The following is a 24,730-nucleotide window of genomic DNA, read 5'->3' on the forward strand; positions in this document are numbered from 1 at the left end:
GGCTGGTCTCTGGACTAATTTTAAAACTCACACTGACTCAGTTAGCATACAAGCACCTGTGAAAGCACCCACCGTGCCCTGCTGTCCTGTCTGCCTGTTCGTGCCACTGTTTAGTTCATCCTTCCTCTCAAACAAAGTTACAAAGCGTGTGAAAAAAAAAACATGCACAATATACACTCACCCACCACTTTATTAGGTACACCTTTCTAGTACCGGGTCAGAACCCCTTTTGCCTTCAGAACTGCCTTCATTCTTCATGGCATAGATTCAACAAGGTGTTGGAAACATTCCTCACAGATCTTGGTCCATATTGACATGATAGTGTCACACAGTTGCCCACTCAACCAGTGTGCCCATTGTCCTCTGACCTCTGACATCAACAAGGCATTTTCGTCCAAGCAACTGCTGCTCACTGGATATCTTCACTCACTGTTTTGGACTGTTCTCTGTAAACCCTAGAGATGGCTGCATGTGAAAATCCCAGTAGATCAGCGATTTCTGAAATACTCAGACCAGCCCGTCTGGCACCTACAACCATGCCACATTCAAAGTCACTTAAATCCCCTTTCTTCCCCATTCTGATGCTCGATTTGACCTTCAGAAAGTCGTCTTCACCACATCTAGATGCCTAAATGCTTTGACTTGCTGCCATGTGACTGGCTGATTAGCCATTTGTGTTGACAAGCAACTGAACAGGTGTACCTAATAAAGTGGTCAGTGAGACTACACGTTCATGCTAGAGAAGCACAGAGAAGAATTTCCTTAAAAAAAAAAAAAAAGGAAATTTCAGCATCAGTTTTCCAGAAGGCTTGAATCTCCATTCAAGCCTACACATTGTATTTTTATGAGTCTAGAATGAGCTCTTCAGATCTACATGTGGGTGGACCCTCTCATGGAGGCCGCCATGTTGATACAGTAGCCCAAAAGGGACATACAGTGTTTACTCTGCATTTCAAATTTTGTACGGCGCCCAGAAGACTGAAGAAAAAAGGAAGAGGAATCACTACTTCCTCCCCAACACACTGTCCACCGGTTACTAATGCAGGCTTGCAAGTTTTAGAACCCATTTTCCATGAAAGGATCCCACATATTACATATCGCAAGAGAAAGCAAGTGAGCATGAAACACTGTCACACTGTCGTGTGAGATGAAGGGCAACAAAATGAATACTCACCACAAGAGGACAATGAACCCGACATAGATTTTTAATGATTAATGTAAACAAAATCAAAGGCATACTCAGTGATTTGGAATATTCATGACTTATCCAAAGAAAACTGACTGTAAAGGTGATATTTATACAGTAACATGATTTTAGAAGGTGGTATGGTTTATTATCAGTCCTCTATCTAGGTTTAGTAGCCCTCCAAAGTAGAGCCCAACCGATATTATCGGCCGAAATTTTGCCGATAGAATGCCGATAATTTCTCATAAACAGAACAGTTACTGAAATAATGTTTGTGTCGGCAATGTAAAAAGTCCTTACACCATTTGTCCAGTAGATGGAGCTCTGACTCCATTCAACTGAGAGCTGCTTACACCCCTGCTTAAATGTGTTCATCACCGCCCCCCTGGGTTCGCTGTCACACTGCACTGATCGGCTGACAAAAGCATACAAATACGTTTATAAGGATGTTGTTTGTAATAACTTTGCGATTACATTCACCCCACATTTCTCCCGTTTCAGTTCAACTCAGTTTGATTAACTCAGTTTATGTAGTAATGTGTCAAATGTGCTTCATTACGTCGGTCATGCTTTTTATTAAGCCCACGTTGTGTAGATCTTATTTCTAGCATGAAAAACTTTAGTTTACTGCTAAGAGGTTGAAACATTCAGATTCACTGGTCGTCCGGAAGGGTTCTGGGAATTACTGCTGTTCACCATTAACCCTCTGGGGCTGACGCCGTTGTATACGATGGCTGGGACCAAGCTTTGCTAAACTGTAAATAACTTTTTAATGATATGAGATAGAAACATACTTTTTTTTGCTGAATAGTTAACTCCACGGACGTTCGATCCACCGTCGGCCATCTTGGTACTCCTCATAAAAGATCAATCAATCAATCAACTTTTTTCTTATATAGCGCCAAATCACAACAAACAGTTGCCCCAAGGCGCTCCATATTGTAAGGCAAGGCCATACAATAATTATGAAAAACCCCAACGGTCAAAATGACCCCCTATGAGCAAGCACTTGGCCACAGTGGGAAGGAAAAACTCCCTTTTAACAGGAAGAAACCTCCAGCAGAACCAGGCTCAGGGAGGGGCAGTCTTCTGCTGAGACTGGTTGGGGCTGAGGGAAAAAACCAGGAAAAAGACATGCCGTGAAGGGGGGCAGAGATCGATCACTAATGATTAAATGCAGAGTGATGCATACGGAGCAAAAAGAGAAAGAAACAGTGCATCATGGGAACCCCCCCACAATCTACGTCTAAAGCAGCATAACCAAGGGATGGTCCAGGGTCACCCGATCCAGCCCTAACTATAAGCCTTAGCGAAAAGGAAAGTTTTAAGCCTAATCTTAAAAGTAGAGAGGGTATCTGTCTCCCTGATCTGAATTGGGAGCTGGTTCCACAGGAGAGGAGCCTGAAAGCTGAAGGCTCTGCCTCCCATTCTACTCTTACAAACCCTAGGAACTACAAGTAAGCCCGCAGTCTGAGAGCGAAGCGCTCTAATGGGGTAATATGGTACTACGAGGTCCCTAAGATAAGATGGGACCTGATTATTCAAAACCTTATAAGTAAGAAGAAGAATTTTAAATTCTATTCTAGAATTAACAGGAAGCCAATGAAGAGAGGCCAACACGGGTGAGATATGCTCTCTCCTGCTAGTCCCCGTCAGTACTCTAGCTGCAGCATTCTGAACCAACTGAAGGCTTTTTAGGGAACTTTTAGGACAACCTGATAATAATGAATTACAATAGTCCAGCCTAGAGGAAATAAATGCATGAATTAGTTTTTCAGCATCACTCTGAGACAAGACCTTTCTGATTTTAGAGATATTGCGTAAATGCAAAAAGGCAGTCCTACATATTTGTTTAATATGCACTTTGAATGACATATCCTGATCAAAAATGACTCCAAGATTTCTCACAGTATTACTAGAGATCAGGGAAATGCCATCCAGAGTAACGATCTGGTTAGACACCATGCTTCTAAGATTTGTGGGGCCAAGTACAATAACTTCAGTTTTATCTGAGTTTAAAAGCAGGAAATTAGAGGTCATCCATGTCTTTATGTCTGTAAGACAATCCTGCAGTTTAGCTAATTGGTGTGTATCCTCTGGCTTCATGGATAGATAAAGCTGGGTATCATCTGCGTAACAATGAAAATTTAAGCAATACCGTCTAATAATACTGCCTAAGGGAAGCATGTATAAAGTGAATAAAATTGGTCCTAGCACAGAACCTTGTGGAACTCCATAATTAACTTTAGTCTGTGAAGAAGATTCCCCATTTACATGAACAAACTGTAATCTATTAGACAAATATGATTCAAACCACCGCAGCGCAGTGCCTTTAATACCTATGACTTATCTCTGTGCTTGTTCTGTTGGACCTCAGTGCTGCTTTTGATACTGTTGACCATAAAATTTTATTACAGAGATTAGAGCATGTCATAGGTATTAAAGGCACTGCACTGCGGTGGTTTGAATCATATTTGTCTAATAGATTACAGTTTGTTCATGTAAATGGGGAATCTTCTTCACAGACTAAAGTTAATTATGGAGTTCCACAAGGTTCTGTGCTAGGACCAAAACCTTGATGTGTGATGACATGTGCAATGTGAGTGTCCCTTCGGAATTGGTTCTCCGTCACATGGTTTTCCAAAATCCAATCGTAGGGCAGATTTACCTCACGTGATATGGCAAAGATCATTTTCAGGAGTGATATCTTACTAGTTGGCCCATTTGAATACCCCCCTAACTGCTCCAATTGCATTTTTGCATTTTTTGAACTTGAAAATTCTCTCTGTTATAAAGTTAATCAATACGAGGATAAAGCTTTAGCTCTTAGCTCATACCTTTTTTGTTAAGGGTCCAAAAAACCCCAAAACATTTTATTCATTAAAAAAATAATAATAATATCGGCTGGTTTATCAGCTATCGGCAAATCAGATGATTTAGCGATTATCGGCATTTTTTTTCATCCAAATATCATTATCGGCATCAAAAAATCCATATCGGTCAGGCTCTACTCCAAAGAATATCCATTTACCCTATGGTCAGATTAACTACAAATGACGGTGACAAGCAGTTGGCATTTATTGCTTGATGGGCGTTTCAGGGGCGTGGCCAGCTCGTGGTAACTTGGTGTTACTGTGCAGTGTGTCTAATGATAGATTATTAAGGACAGGGAAACTAGCGACAGTCGCTATAAACTTTTCCTCTGTGTTTGATGGAACCAAAGTTTGATGTGTTTCAGTGCATTCCTGTATCGCTAGTTAGCTTGCTAACATCTCTATAAGCCGTCTTGTGAATCACCTCAGAGGTATTATTACCTGGTTACAAACACAGGACATTTTTTTTACATAAATGCTTATTTCTTGTGAACCTTTACAAAATACAACATTTATATAGAAATGCAGCTGTCTTCGAGCAAATTCCACCATCTTGGATTATTTTGTTCCACCAACCAACCAACGTACGTCACACTGATGGCGTGCGGAATATTATATTTAACCTTGCTGTTTCATGTAATGTTCTCTATTTTTTGTCCTGTTACTGCTTAAATTTAAACCAAATAATTCAAATTAAAAAAAAAAACTAAATCATGGGGCAGAAGGTCTGACGTTAGCTGTGCCGGGAGTTGCTGTAGAAGGATTACAGCCATATTATGCATCGATACCACAGTATTAAAAAAAAACAAAACAAAAAACTACTTCTGAATGGTCCATTGTAGTGGGTGGATAATGAGCATCATCTGCCCGCCTTTCATTATCGGCCTGTTATACAGTATCAGCATCCATGCAAAGTAATGGAAGCCTCCAGATAAGTGAACATTTATATTAGCAATTATCAATAACTAACTATATCTAGCTTGACTAATAGCCTCTGTGTATTGTTGCATCATCTTTAAAGCATATTTAACAATAGCAGATATTAAGAGTTAAATTCCAACCCAGTGATTCTTCCCATGATTCATTTAAAGTCAGTTTCTTGCCATACCTACAACACTTAAAATTCAGGATTTGATGTTTAGCGCAGCAACATTTTTGGACAGGTTTGTTACTGTTTACTTATACAATCACAATAACAGTCATACAGTTGGAAGCTTGATTGAACTCTTAACATCTACAAGTCACTGCACTAAACGGTTAGCAGTCTTACCATCAGTACACTCTTCGTAGTACCAGTCCAGTTCGTAGTAGTCCGCCTTGACAAACCTCTGGCCCCACCTCGTCATCCTCACTGCTCTGATACACGGCCGTATTGCTTGCAACGTCCCAGCATCCTTAGCTGTAGGATCTCCAGTAAAGCAAATGTCCCAGCATGCTTAGAGATGAGCGCCTGCCATCGGAGGTCGCCAGTCACAAGTGGTGCAGGTCCCAGTTCTGCTATCCCAGCATGCTTAGCAGTGACCAGTTGGCACACGGTTTTCTCACACAATCCCCATCGAGCAGCGGCCCAGTTTCATGACTGGTCCTTTTTGTCCCACGCTCATTAGCAGCAAACCGTTAGCATATTAGGTTTCACAGTTGCTGTGTTGCTGGCAGCTGTCACCTCAAAGCAAGGTTACGTGAACGTAACTTTCCAGACTGGAATAAAACAAAACCTCCGCTTCCTATAGAGGCATTCTGTCCTTCATTCAACGCTTCAGCACACATGCAAGATGCAAACTTACGTTAATCTAGGCTGCCTCTGTTCCTCTATGTGGAAATCTTCCTCTAGTTTTTCCTCAGAGTGTGAAAACCTTCAAGCAACACTGCCAGATTCTGTTCTCTCATGTTGCTGTCAATTTACCTTGCTGCGCTCTTACCGGTTTGTCCTCCGACTGCAGGTTTTTCCTGAGGTCACACAGCCTTTGTTTCCATAATATTACTACCTGTCCAGTGAAATCACTACGCATGCAAAAGCCAATACACACACAGAGAGAGAGAGAGAGAGAGAGAGAGAGAGAGAGAGAGAGAGAGAGAGAGAGAGAGAGGAGAGAGAGAGAGAGAGAGAGAGAGAGAGAGCGAGGCAGTCACGGGTTCTGCAGCAGAAATGATGATAATCATGACTCAGAAAAGTGGGCAGGCAATGGGTGCAGACAGCCAATGAGGATGCAGTATCGCCAGCTTTGCACCCACCCTCAAATTGTATGTCAGCATCCCCCCCCCCCTTGTCCTTCTGTGTGGTTGCTATAGTAACAGGCTCCGACTCCGGCCTGAGGCTGAGCAGCATACAAAATTCACTTTACGGTGAAGTGCTGCCCCGTTGGCAGAGCTGACGTGGGCAACACAAAGTGAATGACGCGAGCGGGCAATCAATGATTGCTCATTTTATTCGGAAACCCACACAGATTTATTTGGAATCACAGCAGATATCACGTCAGAGATGGCGTCACGGCGGACGTGTAGGCACTGGAAAGCAGCACAAAAGTGAATATTACACTCAAGACTGTTTCACTGTGATGATCATAGGGCCACTAGTTAAAATATGAATGTGACAAAATGAAAACTCATGCAACTGAACAAATTGTACACAAAATGTATTTCTGATGATGTGTGGGAAGTAATTCACTGGTTAGCACCTAGCTTATTACTAAGAGAGCAGATAGATCACTACAAAAGGTACATCATCCAACATTTACACATGACGACACCACTGATGACTACTGCACAACAAATCACATATGTTTACTATTTGGATGATAAACAGTAGTGTGCAAATGTTTTAGGCACATTTTATGCACCTTAAAAGCATTGAAAATGATGAAAACCTGATAAATATTCATAAATAAATGAAATGTGTGATGAATTTAAACTTTAATGATAAGCAATATAAAAACTGGGTTCTATTTGTGGGCGATTTTTTTTTGGTATACAACTCGCAGGGCCTCAAAACTAGTTCAAGAAAAATGCAACTTAACGTATGACTAATTGTGTGCATGATCATTTGCAACTGTGTTTGTGTGGTTTTAAATTTTCAACACCTTGTTGAAGCCTTGTATTATTGTTTGGTTATACAATTCTACAGTAATTTTTATTCATTTTTGCTTGTTTTATTGTACAGTCTTGTTTTTATATATTTTATGCTTTACACCAATGTGATGTATGTATTTGCCCATTGTGTGTGAAAAAAAAAAAGAGGTGAATAAAACACCCTGTGCAGACCGTGTTATGTGTAATAGAACATTATTTCTTCACTGCCAGCTATTACGGAAAGCTGTTTTACTTTCGGATACCTCCAGTTGTTCAGTGTGCCACAGTGGACTGGTGTCGTAGACCGAAAGGTCCGCCCCTAAAAATTGGTCCCCCTGCCTCCACTGCGAATGCGTCATTTCTGAGCTCAGCAGCTTGTCTGAGACAGAGTCTCTTCACCCAAAGCGATCAAATGGATTAACTGGATTATTAACAATCAGATGACAAAGTAAAACCTCTTAAATAATTCTAAAGTCAGTTTTAAGCAGAAACAAGGCCATTTTAAGCAAGAACAAGGTGATACTCTGTGACGCTTTGCTCCATACTCTCACGTGCACCACTAGCTCAGGCAGGGGATGCTCTTGTTTTGGCCGAACTGTCCAGTTTCTGGGTATTCTGTGTTAGTATGTGCCCGCGGCCGACGTGCTTGAGGAATTCCTGTGCAAAAAGTAGTTCCCAGATAACTGATATATTCCTGTGAGATAATGAGTATATCTCATCTAAATCAATTCTAAAATTTACCAGTAATAAAATTATAAAGATAACTGAAGTTTTAAGAGTGGCCATAATATTTACAAAACTTAAAGTTTATGAGCAACTTTACCTGTTATCACTCAAGCACACTGTAAACATTGACATGATGGAGTTTGATGCGGGAGAGTTCAGAAAGATACGATTGGAATGTTTTGATTATCATTCACAGTTAACAATGAAAGACTTGGATGTTAACTTTGTGTTAAAGTCAGAACAAGAAGTTGCACTGAAAGAGATCTATCTGGGAAGACACACATTCTGCATGTTGCCCACAGGTAGGCGTTTGCTTTGATTTAATTTTTACCAGGAAAATCCTAATGATTTCAGCACTCGTAATCATATGTGTTATACAAACACTGCTGCAATAATAGGTAACCAATTTTCTTGCATCGGGCGTATCGCTGGAGTGGGTCAGGCAAAAGTAGTTTGGCGAACTGTCCCACAATGCTAAAATATCAGCAATGTCGTTCCAACGAGAGCGGCATGCTGTGCAGTGTGGCAGTGCTCTGATCGCTTCCTCCGCCTTTTATTATGAAATAAAGCTGAAATGATTTTTGCACAAAAGCTTCAGCGATCTATCGCTGAAATAGATGATGACTGGAGTGCAGTTTTAAGCAGAAACGAGGTGATAATCCGTGAACCGCGGCTAATGATGCATGCGCAGTGAAGGCAGGGCGGACCGATTTTTAGCTCTGAGCTCTGACGGGATCAGTTGTACACAAAGCAGAGTGGCTGTATGTTATATATAAATAACTCCAGCTATTTTAGGACCATTTTTACCCTGAGCCACTGGACATTCAAACACAAACACAGAACTGTTACAAAATACTGATCAGCACCTGTTTCTATGACAAAATAAGAACACACACACAAAACACATATAGAGTGAAAGTAAACTAAGGATTCCTGACAGACAGACGAATGAGGCCTGTTTGTTGTGTCAAAACAGGTTCCATGCTGCGACGTGCAGCCTGCCCCGTCTTGGTGTCTCACTGTTTTTCCCTCGTCTTCCTCGTTCCTCATGACGTCAGGTCAGCTTGGCTGAGATGTGTCAATGTTTAATCCTCATTAACTCTCAAATTATAACTCAATTTGGAGGTATCGACCTTGTGATTCCTCTCCACAGCACCTTTGTCTTCATGAGATTTCAAAGTTCTATTAAATTTTTTTTAAACATGGCTGTGTTTGAAAATTGTGTATTCAGAGACTGACGTCAAAGGAAAGGGAAGCTGGAAATTATATTTGGAAATCAATACATTGGACCTTACAAAACCATTAAAGACAGTGTTTTGTTGTGTGTCAGCATCGTTTGTGTCGGTGACACGTTTCTGGGTGAATGTGAACATAGGAGGGTTCACTGCTCAGCTGGAAAATGTGCAGCACTTGATGAGCCACAGTGATTCTGAGATGGATAATGCAGTATTTTCTTCCGTTTCACCTCACGTCTAAGACCAAAAATAAACAACTTGCATAAAGTTGCAGCAAAACTGTTGGAAATCTCACCATAAAACAGAAAGAGCGGGTTTTAATGGTCACCCCGTCTGTCTGTTGCGAGATCTTCAAAATGTAAAGAGCATTTTCAATTATACTTGGGGAAAAAGCTCAGTGGACTCTTACAGCACAGATTATTATCCTCAAATACAAGGACCAATTTCAGTTTTACTTGTTGGATAAACTCTGTGGACTATGACCTTGTAACACAGGTCATATGAAGGTCATAGTCTTAAGGTCAAATCAGAGGCATCTACTATCTGTGGCAATATCTCAAAAATGCAAAGTGCAATTTCAATTAAATTTGTTGCATAATCTCAGTGAATAGTCCTCTGACAACATAGGTCAAGACAAGGTCATAGGTCAATGGTCAAATCAGAGGTATGTGTCTACTCTCCAAGGTGATATCTTCATAATTCAAAGAGACATTTCAGTTAAACTTTGTGGATAATCTCTTAGTCATCAATGCCAAGTGCTAAGTAACCAAATGATGTAATGTTATCGGAATAAGTGTCCTGAAAACATGAAATAATTTGGTAACTTGGTTGGCTTTAAAAGGCTCTATAAAAATCATTTAATTACTTGTTATAGCATGATGAATTAAGTTTATCGATTTTGTTTTGTTTTTGGATATATGCATTGTGCACTGTTGTTTGCATGGTTTTGAAATTTTAATTCAGTGATTGATTTATACTTTGTATTTGTTATCATGGGTATATTTATATATACTTACATATACATTTTTTATTTTTATGGTTAAAGGGGTGGATGTTTATAAACTTTTGCTTCTGCCTACACCCTTTCGGGCACATGGGTATGTTGTTAAATCATTTTCTTTATGAGCTTTCTTTGTTATTTTTTGAGTCTGTGTGTGCTGAATAAACAAATTCATTCAATCTTAACAATCCTCTCAGAGGCCATGTAAAAGTGAAAGGTCAATGTCAAATTTGTGGTAATCATCTACTCATCAAGGGACCATCTTTAAAAACGCCAAGAGCAATTTCAATCCAATTTGGTGAATAAACTCAGTGCACTGTCCTAATGCAAAACACATCATGTCAGGATGATAGGTCTAAGGTCACTGTCAAATCAGAGGCCAGCATCTAAAATGCATGCATGACATGTCAAGCATAATGACAATAAAGTATATCAGGAACTAGATCACGTATCGAAAAATAATTTTCTGCAAAAAAGTTTTCAAGTGGCAGAAGGTGGATACTTTGATGTCATGTGACGCACACACACACACACACACACACACACACGCGTTTCTCTTTGTATGTACGAGGATATTCATCTACATAATGCATTCCATAGCCCCAACCTCAACATCACACAGATAAGACCTAATTCTAACCCCAACCCAAAGTCTTAACCCTCAAACAGCACTTTAAACTTGTAAGGACACACCAAAATGTCATCACAATGCCAACTTGTCCTCACAATGATGGCTTAAAACCAAAATCTGTCCAACTATACAAAAATGTACGCTCATACATACACAAAACTGTGACCCATTCTGTCACAGTCCACAAGCCAAAAACGATGACTGCACTTTTATATCACATTTGACAATAAATATTGCATACACTCCCAAAAAGTACATCAGTGCTCACAGCAAAAGAACACTTTTCAAAAATAAACATTAGAAACATCCTTTATCATCTCCTACATCATTACAGCAGTTATCACATCACAGTAAATGCACTTCAATTACTTTGAAAGCCTTTCATTGTAAATGTAATCCCTCTAATCCAGTGCTTCCCAAACTAGATCAGCTCAGTCAGGTGTGTTCAGCCAATCAACAGCTGGCAACGATGGAACACACCTGATTTGGTTCATCGTGTGCAGTTAAGAGCAGAGAGAAATGGAAAATGAACAGTAGTTTTGGTCCTGAAGATGAGGATTAGGAAACACAAGAGGAAAGTCTTCAAAAAGTACTTTTTGGGATTGTAGTATATTACAAAAGAAAAAGAAAAAAAAAAATCAATATTTGATCAACTTACAAAAGTACTTCAGTGTCTCTTCTATCTGTTCGGCAGTGAGGTCGAGGGCGGTGTCGGGGCCGACGAGTGGCGTATGCAGCCAATCATCTTGGTCGTAGCCGAAGATGGTGTCGGCCCTTAAACGGTAGACGGGCAGCTGTTCCTCCAGTAAACTGATAATCTCGAGCTCCGGCAAATCAGTACTGTTACACACATCTGTACAGACAAGAAAAGGCATTTTTTTCATTAACAGTGTGTTTTCTTTTCTTTATTTGCTTATACAAGGAAAAGATGGCAACCAAGTAGTGATTAATATGACTGTTGCTTTAAAACCGTACTGCCAAATTATTTAAAGTATGATAAGTGCCAGCTATACCTGTTATTTTACTGCATAACCAACTGTGTAGGAAATGCAAGTGTAGGCGTCCCTCTTGTGGCCACAAGCGTAACTACGCCACATCTGATCATTTTCTTAAAATTGATCAGGAAAAAAAAAAAAGCTTACTTGGAGTGGGACAATAGCATTTAACCACATAAATGCATTTAAGACAAACCATGTTTTTAATCATATTTGTACAGACCCAAATAGCCAAAACAGCCAGAAATCCCATTTTCTCTCACCGGTCTGTAAATGAGTTAAGAAATAAAAGTGTCACAACATTAATACATCAGTCAACAAACTCTGCAAACTGGTCTGCAAACTCAGTCTTTCACAGTCAACACAACTGTTCAACTGAAACGCACTGAGTCAACAGAGAGCCACGTTTGTGTGCAGCTGTGGAAAATTAAATCATCTTACTGAAGCTTTCAGCTATGTGCCTCTCCAGTCTTACATCAGCTCTGTTGTAAACGGCATCCATTTATTCCTAATATGGCTTTTTTACATTCTCTTTTTTGACCCTGTGCTTATTTTGTTTTTTTGGGGGGTTTTTTGTTCACATGCCTCACTTGTTTATTCAACCACAAGTCAGAAAAAGTTGTGAAGGTACAGAAAATGCAAAAAATGTTTTGTTTTGTTTTTTGGAATGTGTTTCTGGCCTATACAGGTATATTAAATGAAATGAAAGTAGACCACATAAAACATGAAATATCTTAGGTTCATAACGCCTGCAATGAAATACCATATAAGCCTGCATTTACAGAGCACTTTTCCATCTGAATCAGAAGTTAAACATGCTTTACAATGATGCCTCACATTCACACACACCAATGTCAGGGTGCTGCCATGTCGAGCATGACACAGGAGTGGATTTTCACTCCCGTCCCATCCCGCTCCCAGAAAAAAAATCCCATCCCGTCCCACTCCTGTAAAGATGACTCCCAATCCCATTCCGCTCCCACTCAAAATCAGTCCCACTCCCATCCCACTGCATATGTAGTGACGTGGAGATGTCTGGAGTTTGACTGAAGATGTGAACATGTCCTGTATCTGGTTGCAGCCTGTGAGCAGGACTTATGTCTCTTTTGTCCTTTATTTCACAATTATGACAGAGTTTTTGGAGCGAGCAGCAGCACCAGCAGCGGGAGCAGAGTTTCTTTTTCTTTTACGTGCGCACGCGAGCGAATCGTCCATGGAGATTATTTTACTTATTAACTACACAGATGTAAAATAAAACAAATGGTGACTGGTTTCTAAACACAATTATGACAGAGTTTTTTGGGAAAGAGCGAGGAGCAGCAAGCAGCAGAGTTTTTTTTTTTTTTTTTTACATGCTCATGCGAGCGAATCGTCTGTGGAGAATATTTTATCAATTAACTACACAGATGTATAATAAAACAAATGGTGACTGGTTTCTAAACACAATTATGACAGAGTTTTGGGGGGAAGAGCAAGCTGCAGTACCACAGCAGGCAGCAGTTTCTTTTTTTTTTTTTATTGTTTACATGTGCACGCGTGAACGGGACAGGAGGTCCTCAAACTGGGTCCTGCATGAAGGACCACTGAAAGCAGCCGTCATCCAGACGCAGCTCCTGCAGCAAATAATGATACTCTCTGTATTGGGAGCTTTCCACAACAACTCGCTCCGTGTGATCAAGATCCGTCATGTTCACTTGACTCACAACCGGAGCCGGCGAGAGGAATGAAAGCTCCTCCTATTTGATGACGCACCGGGGCAAATTTTTGCAGCAAAAGCAGAGCGACACACCGGGCGCAGGAGGCGCGTCCGTCGCCACGCGACCCCCGCGAATTTGTAACGTCTGATTCCACCCGGTGTGAAAGCGTTTTGGTTGTTTTAAATAGATGAAAATCATCATCTATTTTTGGAATTCCCGCTCCTGCCCGCTCCCGTTCATTTTTATTCCCGTCCCATGCCAATCACGGGATTGATAAAATTTTAACTCCCATCCCGCGGGAATCCCGCAGGAATCACGTGACCCACGGGAATTCCCGAAAAATGTCATCCTCTACTGCCATGCAAGGCATTCAACTGCACACCATCGGCAACTGAGGGATTAAGGAGTTTACACAAGGGCTGTGAGTGATTTTCTTCTCTGACAGGGATATGAACTCAGGATCCTCTGGTCACAAACCCACCACTTCAACTCGACCATCACATCCCCAAAAACTATCGCTAGTGTAAACTATCATCTCTGATTTGTCCTTGACCAATAGCCTGTGTTGTGAGAGGACCATTCACTGAGATTATTCACAAAGTTTAATTGAAATCATCTGATTACTTCTGATTTGACCTTGACCTCAGGACTATGACCTTGTCCAAGGGCCCTTTGTGATCACTAGACTATCCCCTCCCAATAGAGGTAAATGCAAGAACCACTGCAGGTTTTTGTTTTGTTGCATTTTTCACACCACGCCCCCTTTTTCTGATTTGGGGTTGTATACATTTTATTTTATGTATGTTTTGTTCAAGGTATTCACTTAGAGGAGGAGTGCATGCATAGTAATGGTGTCAGTTAAAAATGTTCACAAGTGACTCTGTAAAAACTACTGCATATTCAGCACTGATATTTTTGTTTCTGATATATGCACATGGAGACCAGTGCAGCTCCTATTTTGGGCCATGGTTGCATGACTGCACAAACCTGAAACAGAAAAGTGTTGTTTCCTTGTGCAGACAGAAAGTGGATTTACACTGACTAAAACGTGCACACACTAAAACGAAAAACCCTTTGTCTCTGTCTTTTCCTCTGCTGTGTAACAATGCTGTTTCTTACAGTTCCCTTATCCCGACTGAATGGCTGACTGTGCTGGATGAGGGAAATGTGCACGGACCCAGCAGCTTGTGATTCCCTCAATGAGCACAGCCAATGAGCTTCCAACACAGGAACATTACAGAGAACTGTCCTGCCTAGTGATGACACTTTATTAATCCCGTCACTAATATGCCATTAAAGTCAGCGTCAAGATCATCATGATCATCTTTGCTTTATCACAACAGATCTAAATCTTCCTTTAACACCAGCAATAATCAATCAACACAATAACAGCAATAAATCCGAGGACATTATTGTTGCTTAGACACAAAATTTCCCTTGTGCACAATCTAAAAAATGGCTGATGCTCCTAAAATAAGCACTGATAGGTGGTGGATGAGGACAAAAATAGCACAAACTCTTCCACGTGTCTGTACTGACAAAAGGTCAGTGAAGGCAGAAGAAATTTTTTTTTACATTTGCATTATAAACACGCTGTATGAATGTATTGATTTATTTAGCATCAAATCACTTTTATTTACCTGGATGCGCTGATGTTCAGGGTGTCAGATGGGGAATGCTGTCATTAAAACTGTTAAGCGTTTACCAAACCTGTCCAAAAGTACAAAGTCAAAAGAGCGACCTGAGGCCATCATCAGACTGTTGTTGACTATGCAACATTTTGTCTTGGACAAAGAGCTAATAATCAATTTGTTTTCCGATTGCTGGTTAGTTGGCAAAGTTTAAAAAGAAAAAAGTAAATTCTTTGCGCACGTCCTCCAAAATGCAACCTGTCCTGTTGTCCAGACAGCACCAGAAATATGGAAGGAAAACCATGCAGCCTATTCTCACAAAAAATTTAGTAAAACATGTAAAAAAAAAAATTCAAAAATTCCCTGTACATAGTCAATTGTGTCAGTAGAATGGCCCAAGGAGAGGGTCACGCCTGTGAGTCTGGTCTGCTTGAGGTTTCTTCCTCAAATCATCAGAGGGAGTTTTTCCTTACCACTGTCGCCTGTATGCTTGCTCTAGGGGGTGGTAAGGGTAGCCCTTACTTGTGTGAAGCGCCTTGAAGCAACTTTGTTGTGATTTGGTGCTATATAAATGAAAATAAGTTGAAACTGAAAAAAGTAAGGCACAAAATTTCATACATTTTTCATATACATGTTTTTTTTAGCCAAACTGGTATGTGTACCATGTATTTCTCCACCAGGAGGCAATGAATACATAACTGACAACAACATGGTGAATTATCAAAGACAAAAAAGCGCCTACTTGACTTTTACATTATTTTTATTATTATTATTATTATTATTTTAGCCAGTGGTGAGCACAGTTCTGCTAATCTCCTAATTAGTGAAGTTAGCTGATTAGCTTTTCAGCTAACTTTGAAAACCATCAGCAGACCAATTAACTTCCGCTAAATTTAGTTCCGGTAACTTTTTGACTGCTAATATCTTTTTGCGGGCATAGTGAATAAAGCTTAACAGTTAAAAACATTTGTAAAGCCTGAAATCATACATTTTAGTTCCTGCTTGTTACTTGTTATGAAGACAGACAGCTATGAGAGGTAGAGCTTAATCATCTGTCAGCAGAGGAGACCTGGCTACCAGAGAGAAAGAAAGAGGAGGAAAAATACATTTATTTTCATAGCCACACAGTCTTGCAGATGTGTCACAGGAGACATGCACAGCAAGGCAGTTTTGACTCATGGTTAAAATTTTAAACAAACTAATTCCGGACAGGTTACTGAAATTAATGTCACCTCTGTCGTTTTTACAAAGTGAAAATATCAGCTATATGTTTTAGTCTTAAAGTAATGCACTAATTTTGAAGGTTTACAGACACATGCCAAAAGGCATTATGGAAAAATAAGCTTCCTGTCATCAGTGGTTGGTCGGTTTATTTATATGTAAAAACCAACACACAAGTTACTGTAATGTGTGTGTTGGTTTTTACATATAAATTGATCTTCCTGTCATCAGTGGTTGGTTGGTTATATGTAAAAACCAACACACTACTGTAACATGTGTTTGTTTTTACAAATAAATCTGTATTTGTAAATATGTCATTTTTTATTTGTAAGAAAAGGCAATTTAAAACTGAAAATTCTGTTTAAGTGTGATTCAGCACGCATAGCAAATGTGAGGCAATTGGTATTCACACGACCATGAACATGCCATCTACTAGATGGGAGTGTGAATACCAATTGCCACACATTTGCTATATGTCAATACTAAAAGTTGGTTTAGCTGTAACTTCCACTAAATTTTTTAGGGGTTTATCGGTTTAGCTTCATAAAAGTTAACTTTTCAGTTAGCGGATTAAGGATGTCAAAGCTAACTTTTTGATTAGCTGTGCCCACCAGTGATTTTAGACTAAATATAACCTTAATCAAAATGCAAAGGCGTTTCTGAATGTTAAAAGGGAAACATGTGGGAAGCATGTACATGGATATTTGCAGGAATATGAACAAAATACCACAGTGAACTTTTCTCATCCTATCATAAGTAACTTATTATGAGAATATGTTGAACCATGGTCAGAAAGAGAGAGTACTGAGGACAAAACTCCCAATTGGAACAACAACAAAACAAAAATGGTAGAAAGGTAAGACCACAAAATATTGAGTTATTTACATCACCGCATGGCACTACTGTAAAGTGACAAATATGACAGCTGCTGTGAGATCATCAAAGAAGATACTTTACAGTCAGCCAGAGATGATTAACTAGTAATCTACCATCTGGTGTATCAACTTTGTAATCCTTCCACCCACTAGAACATGCATAAATACACTCAACAAAAATATAAACACAACACTTTTGGTTTTGCTCCCATTTTGTATGAGATGAACTCAAAGATCTAAAACTTTTTCCACATACACAATATCACCATTTCCCTCAAATATTGTTCATAAACCAGTCTAAATCTGTGATAGTGAGCACTTCTTTGCTGAGATAATCCATCCCACCTCACAGGTGTGCCATATCAAGATGCTGATTAGACACCATGATTAGTGCACAGGTGTGCCTTAGACTGTCCACAATAAAAGGCCACTCTGAAAGGTGCAGTTTTGTTTTATTGGGGGGGGGGGGGGGATACCAGTCAGTATCTGGTGTGACCACCATTTGCCTCATGCAGTGCAACACATCTCCTTCACATAGAGTTGATCAGGTTGTCAATTGTGGCCTGTGGAATGTTGGTCCACTCCTCTTCAATGGCTGTGCGAAGTTGCTGGATATTGGCAGGAACTGGTACACGCTGTCATATACGCCGGTCCAGAGCATCCCAAACATGCTCAATGGGTGACATGTCTGGTGAGTATGCTGGCCATGCAAGAACTGGGACATTTTCAGCTTCCAAGAATTGTGTACAGATCCTTGCAACATGGGGCCGTGCATTATCCTGCTGCAACATGAGGTGATGTTCTTGGATGTATGGCACAACAACGGGCCTCAGGATCTCGTCACGGTATCTCTGTGCATTCAAAATGCCATCAATAAAATGCACCTGTGTTTTTCGTCCATAACAGATGCCTGCCCATACCATAACCCCACCGCCACCATGGGCCACTCGATCCACAACATTGACATCAGAAAACCGCTCACCCACACGACGCCACACACGCTGTCTGCCATCTGCCCTGAACAGTGTGAACCGGGATTCATCCGTGAAGAGAACACCTCTCCAACGTGCCAAACACCAGCGAACGTGAGCATTTGCCCACTCAAGTCGGTTACGACAACGAACTGGAGTCAGGTCGAGACCCCGATGAGGATGACGAGCATGCAGATGAGCTTCCCTGAGACGGTTTCTGACAGTTTGTGCAGAAATTCTTTGGTTATGCAAACTGATTGTTTCAGCAGCTGTCCGAGTGGCTGGTCTCAGACGATCTTGGAGGTGAACATGCTGGATGTGGAGGTCCTGGGCTGGTGTGGTTACACGTGGTCTGCGGTTGTGAGGCTGGTTGGATGTACTGCCAAATTCTCTGAAACGCCTTTGGAGACGGCTTATGGTAGAGAAATGAACATTCAATACACGAGCAACAGCTCTGGTTGACATTCCTGCTGTCAGCATGCCAATTGCACGCTCCCTCAAATCTTGCGACATCTGTGTTGCGTTTATATTTTTGTTGAGTGTATGTGAACAATGACACTGGTGACACACATACAGCAAACTGAAGAAGGATTGTGCCATAACCTGGTAGTGTGCGCACACTTAAAATAGTTATATTTATATGAATGACAGGGATAAGTACTGACCTCAATCCGAATATGAAGGAAACTCACCATATAGTAAGTCCCTTCTGCTGCTCCCTTGTTTGCACTCGGGATCGCCACAGCAAATCCAAGGTGGATCTGCATGTTGAATTGGCATAGGTTTTACGCCGGATGTCCTTCCTGACGCAACTCCACATTACATGGAGAAATGTGGCCGGGGTGGGATTTGAACTCGGAACCTTCTGCACTGAAACCAAGCGCATTAACCACTTGGCCACCACCGCTGCAATGGTTGCTGATTTAGCGCTGTTGTCGTGCGTTACCTGTGCTGCTCCACAGCCTGTCTAGTGGATTTTTATTTTGTTTTAGCACTGTTGTCGTGCGTTGCCTGTGCTGCTCCACAGCCTGTCCAGTGGATTTTTATTTTTATTTTATTTTTTAGCACTGTTGTTGTGCGTTACCTGTGCTGCTCCACAGCCTGTCCAGTGGATTTTTATTTTGTTTTAGCACTGTTGTTGTGCGTTACCTGTGCTGCTCCACAGCCTGTCTAGTGGATTTTTATTTTGTTTTAGCACTGTTGTCGTGCGTTACCTGTGCTGCTCCACAGCCTGTCTAGTGGATTTTTATTTGTTTTAGCACTGTTGTCGTGCGTTACCTGTGCTGCTCCACAGCCTGTCTAGTGGATTTTTATTTTGTTTTAGCACTGTTGTCGTGCGTTACCTGTGCTGCTCCACAGCCTGTCTAGTGGATTTTTATTTTGTTTTAGCACTGTTGTTGTGCGTTACCTGTGCTGCTCCACAGCCTGTCTAGTGGATTTTTATTTTGTTTTAGCACTGTTGTTGTGCGTTACCTGTGCTGCTCCACAGCCTGTCTAGTGGATTTCTATTTTGTTTTAGCACTGTTGTCGTGCGTTACCTGTGCTGCTCCACAGCCTGTCTAGGGGATTTTTATTTTGTTTTAGCACTTTGTCGTGCGTTGCCTGTGCTGCTCCACAGCCTGTCCAGTGGATTTTTATTTTTATTTTATTTTATTTTTTAGCACTGTTGTTGTGCGTTACCTGTGCTGCTCCACAGCCTGTCCAGTGGATTTTTATTTTTATTTTATTTTATTTTTTAGCACTGTTGTCGTGCGTTACCTGTGCTGCTCCACAGCCTGTCTAGTGGATTTTTATTTTATTTTAGCACTGTTGTCGTGCGTTACCTGTGCTGCTCCACAGCCTGTCTAGTGGATTTTTATTTTGTTTTAGCACTGTTGTCGTGCGTTGCCTGTGCTGCTCCACAGCCTGTCCAGTGGATTTTTATTTTTATTTTATTTTATTTTTTAGCACTGTTGTTGTGCGTTACCTGTGCTGCTCCACAGCCTGTCTAGTGTCGGATTCCCTGTTTGGGAATCCGCTAGCTTAGCGTAGCTACTAGCTCTTAGCCGTTTTAGCATGGCGGCTTCTCCTGTCTCTCCCGTACTTTTCTGCTCTGGGTGTGAAATGTTTAGTTATTCCTCGGCCTCTTTTAGCAGTAACGGTACATGTAATAAGTGCAGCTTATTCGTAGCTTTGGAGGCCAGGCTGGGCGAATTGGAGGCTCGGCTCCGCACCGTGGAAAATTCTACAGCTAGCCAGGCCCCTGTAGTCGGTGCGGACCAAGGTAGCTTAGCCGCCGTTAGTTCCCCCCTGGCAGACCCTGTGCAGTCGGGAAGGCAGGCTGACTGGGTGACTGTGAGGAGGAAGCGTAGCCCTAAACAGAAGCCCCGTGTACACCATCAACCCGTTCACATCTCTAACCGTTTTTCCCCACTCGACGATACACTCGCCGAGGATCAAACTCTGGTTATTGGCGACTCTGTTTTGAGAAATGTGAAGTTAGCGACACCAGCAACCATTGTCAATTGTCTTCCGGGGGCCAGAGCAGGCGACATCGAAGGACATTTGAAATTGCTGGCTAAGGCTAAGCGTAAATTTGGTAAGATTGTAATTCACGTCGGCAGTAATGACACTCGGTTACGCCAATCGGAGGTCACTAAAATTAACATTGAATCGGTGTGTAACTTTGCAAAAACAATGTCGGACTCTGTTGTTTTCTCTGGGCCCCTCCCCAATCAGACCGGGAGTGACATGTTTAGCCGCATGTTCTCCTTGAATTGCTGGCTGTCTGAGTGGTGTCCAAAAAATGAGGTGGGCTTCATTGATAATTGGCAAAGCTTCTGGGGAAAACCTGGTCTTGTTAGGAGAGACGGCATCCATCCCACTTTAGAGGGAGCAGCTCTCATTTCTAGAAATCTGGCCAATTTTTTGGATCCTCCAAACTGTGACTGTCTAGCGTTGGGACCAGGAGGCAGAGCTGTGGTCTTATACACCTCTCTGCAGCTTCTCTCCCCCTGCCATCCCCCTATTACCCCATCCCCGTAGAGACGGTGCCTGCTCCCAGACCACCAATAACCAGCAAAAATCTATTTAAGCATAAAAATTCAAAAAGAAAAAATAATATAGCACCTTCAATTGCACCACAGACTAAAACAGTTAAATGTGGTCTATTAAACATTAGGTCTCTTTCTTCTAAGTCCCTGTTGGTAAATGATATAATAATTGATCAACGTATTGATTATTCTGCCTAACAGAAACTTGGTTACAGCAGGATGAATATGTTAGTTTAAATGAGTCAACACCCCCGAGTCACACTAACTGTCAGAATGCTCGTAGCACGGGCCGGGGCGGAGGATTAGCAGCAATCTTCCATTCCAGCTTATTAATTAATCAAAAACCTAGACAGAGCTTTAATTCATTTGAAAGCTTGTATCTTAGTCTTGTCCATCCAAATTGGAAGTCCCAAAAACCAGTTTTATTTGTTATTATCTATCGTCCACCTGGTCGTTACTGTGAGTTTCTCTGTGAATTTTCAGACCTTTTGTCTGACTTAGTGCTTAGATCAGATAAGATAATTATAGTGGGCGATTTTAACATCCACACAGATGCTGAGAATGACAGCCTCAACACTGCATTTAATCTATTATTAGACTCTATCGGCTTTGCTCAAAAAGTAAATGAGTCCACCCACCACTTTAATCATATTTTAGATCTTGTTCTGACTTATGGTATGGAAATAGAAGACTTAACAGTATTCCCTGAAAACTCCCTTTTGTCTGATCATTTTTTAATAACATTTACATTTACCCTGATGGACTACCCTGCAGTGGGGAATAAGTTTCATTACACTAGAAGTCTTTCAGAAAGCGCTGTAACTAGGTTTAAGGATATGATTCCTTCTTTATGTTCTCTAATGTCATATACCAACACAGAGCAGAGTAGCTACCTAAACTCTGTAAGGGAGTTAGAGTATCTTGTCAATAGTTTTACATCCTCATTGAAGACAACTTTGGATGCTGTAGCTCCTCTGAAAAAGAGAGCTTTAAATCAGAAGTGTCTGACTCCGTGGTATAACTCACAAACTCGTAGCTTAAAGCAGATAACCCGTAAGTTGGAGAGGAAATGGCGTCTCACTAATTTAGAAGATCTTCACTTAGCCTGGAAAAAGAGTTTGTTGCTCTATAAGAAAGCCCTTCGTGAAGCTAGGACATCTTTCTACTCATCACTAATTGAAGAAAATAAGAACAACCCCAGGTTTCTTTTCAGCACTGTAGCCAGGCTGACAAAGAGTCAGAGCTCTATTGAGCTGAGTATTCCATTAACTTTAACTAGTAATGACTTCATGACTTTCTTTGCTAACAAAATTTTGACTATTAGAGAAAAAATTACTCATAACCATCCCAAAGATGTATCGTTATCTTTGGCTGCTTTCAGTGATGCCGGTATTTGGTTAGACTCTTTCTCTCCGATTGTTCTGTCTGAGTTATTTTCATTAGTTACTTCATCCAAACCATCAACATGCTTATTAGACCCCATTCCTGCCAGGCTGCTCAAGGAAGTCCTACCATTATTTAATGCTTCAATCTTAAATATGATCAATCTATCTTTGTTAGTTGGTTATGTACCACAGGCCTTTAAGGTGGCAGTAATTAAACCATTACTTAAAAAGCCATCACTTGACCCAGCTATCTTAGCTAATTATAGGCCAATCTCCAACCTTCCTTTTCTCTCAAAGATTCTTGAGAGGGTAGTTGTAAAACAGCTAACTGATCACCTGCAGAGGAATGGTCTATTTGAAGAGTTTCAGTCAGGTTTTAGAATTCATCATAGTACAGAAACAGCATTAGTGAAGGTTACAAATGATCTTCTTATGGCTTCGGACAGTGGACTTATCTCTGTGCTTGTTCTGTTGGACCTCAGTGCTGCTTTTGATACTGTTGACCATAAAATTTTATTACAGAGATTAGAGCATGTCATAGGTATTAAAGGCATTGCGCTGCGGTGGTTTGAATCATATTTGTCTAATAGATTACAGTTTGTTCATGTAAATGGGGAATCTTCTTCACAGACTAAAGTTAATTATGGAGTTCCACAAGGTTCTGTGCTAGGACCAATTTATTCACTTTATACATGCTTCCCTTGGGCAGTATTATTAGACGGTATTGCTTAAATTTTCATTGTTACGCAGATGATACCCAGCTTTATCTATCCATGAAGCCAGAGGATACACACCAATTAGCTAAACTGCAGGATTGTCTTACAGACATAAAGACATGGATGACCTCTAATTTCCTGCTTTTAAACTCAGATAAAACTGAAGTTATTGTACTTGGCCCCACAAATCTTAGAAGCATGGTGTCTAACCAGATCGTTACTCTGGATGGCATTTCCCTGATCTCTAGTAATACTGTGAGAAATCTTGGAGTTATTTTTGATCAGGATATGTCATTCAAAGCGCATATTAAACAAATATGTAGGACTGCCTTTTTGCATTTACGCAATATCTCTAAAATCAGAAAGGTCTTGTCTCAGAGTGATGCTGAAAAACTAATTCATGCATTTGTTTCCTCTAGGCTGGACTATTGTAATTCATTATTATCAGGTTGTCCTAAAAGTTCCCTAAAAAGCCTTCAGTTGGTTCAGAATGCTGCAGCTAGAGTACTGACGGGGACTAGCAGGAGAGAGCATATCTCACCCGTGTTGGCCTCCCTTCATTGGCTTCCTGTTAATGCTAGAATAGAATTTAAAATTCTTCTTCTTACTTATAAGGTTTTGAATAATCAGGTCCCATCTTATCTTAGGGACCTCATAGTACCATATTACCCCATTAGAGCGCTTCGCTCTCAGACTGCGGGCTTACTTGTAGTTCCTAGGGTTTGTAAGAGTAGAATGGGAGGCAGAGCCTTCAGCTTTCAGGCTCCTCTCCTGTGGAACCAGCTCCCAATTCAGATCAGGGAGACAGATACCCTCTCTACTTTTAAGATTAGGCTTAAAACTTTCCTTTTCGCTAAGGCTTATAGTTAGGGCTGGATCGGGTGACCCTGGACCATCCCTTGGTTATGTTGCTTTAGACGTAGACTGTGTTTCATAATTATTGTATGGCCTTGCCTTGCAATGTGGAGCGCCTTGGGGCAACTGTTTGTTGTGATTTGGCGCTATACAAGAAAAAAGTTGATTGATTGATTGATTGATATGTTGGTCAGAGAGCTGAAATTATTTTTTTTTTGTGTCTGTAAAATTGGCAGAGCATCATCCACCCCCCCTCCTGACATCATCCTAAAAATAATGGAAATCTGAAGGGATTACTGACCAGACAGACAGACAGGAGCACAGACACACACAAGTGGTTCCAGTATCCCACCCTGGTCTGGACCAGTAGGAGATAAAAACTTCAAGTGTTCTGTCAAGGTGACTATTCTAAACACAACTGTTTGATTAATTATTTTATAATAAACCATTGATGTACATTGTAGTAGCTTTTTTAATTGAGATTTTGAAATATTTTGTGATAAACCTTTGGGATGATGTGTTGACATCACAAATCCCACAGGAAGCTGATAAGTTCCTGTGAGCTCGGCAATAAATGCTTCTTTATGGGAGCCTGAAGAGTGTTGTGAATGTGTTCACCCCGGGCGTGCCGGGGC

The 24,730-nt window shown here is 40.9% G+C and overlaps 1 protein-coding gene across 5 annotated transcripts in view; it reads right to left on the reverse strand.

Annotated features, from left to right (window-relative positions):
• The window catches only part of trak1a (trafficking protein, kinesin binding 1a), a 131,722-nt gene that overhangs the window by 77,015 nt on the left and 29,977 nt on the right, over positions 1–24,730 (reverse strand). For 4 of the 5 annotated variants that reach the window (XM_034175336.1, XM_034175335.1, XM_034175333.1 and 1 more), the window contains one exon: positions 11,376–11,570. Coding sequence is in view for 3 of the 5 variants with exons in the window: in XM_034175333.1 (XP_034031224.1) it covers positions 11,376–11,570 (195 nt within the window). In the remaining 2 variants the exon portion in view is untranslated. Of the gene's footprint in view, positions 1–5,329; positions 5,929–11,375; positions 11,571–24,730 lie in introns of those variants that run through there. The other variant, XM_034175334.1, reaches the window with a different exon arrangement.

Source organism: Thalassophryne amazonica, chromosome 7 (assembly GCF_902500255.1).
Source record: "Thalassophryne amazonica chromosome 7, fThaAma1.1, whole genome shotgun sequence".
NCBI classification, from domain to species: domain Eukaryota; kingdom Metazoa; phylum Chordata; class Actinopteri; order Batrachoidiformes; family Batrachoididae; genus Thalassophryne; species Thalassophryne amazonica.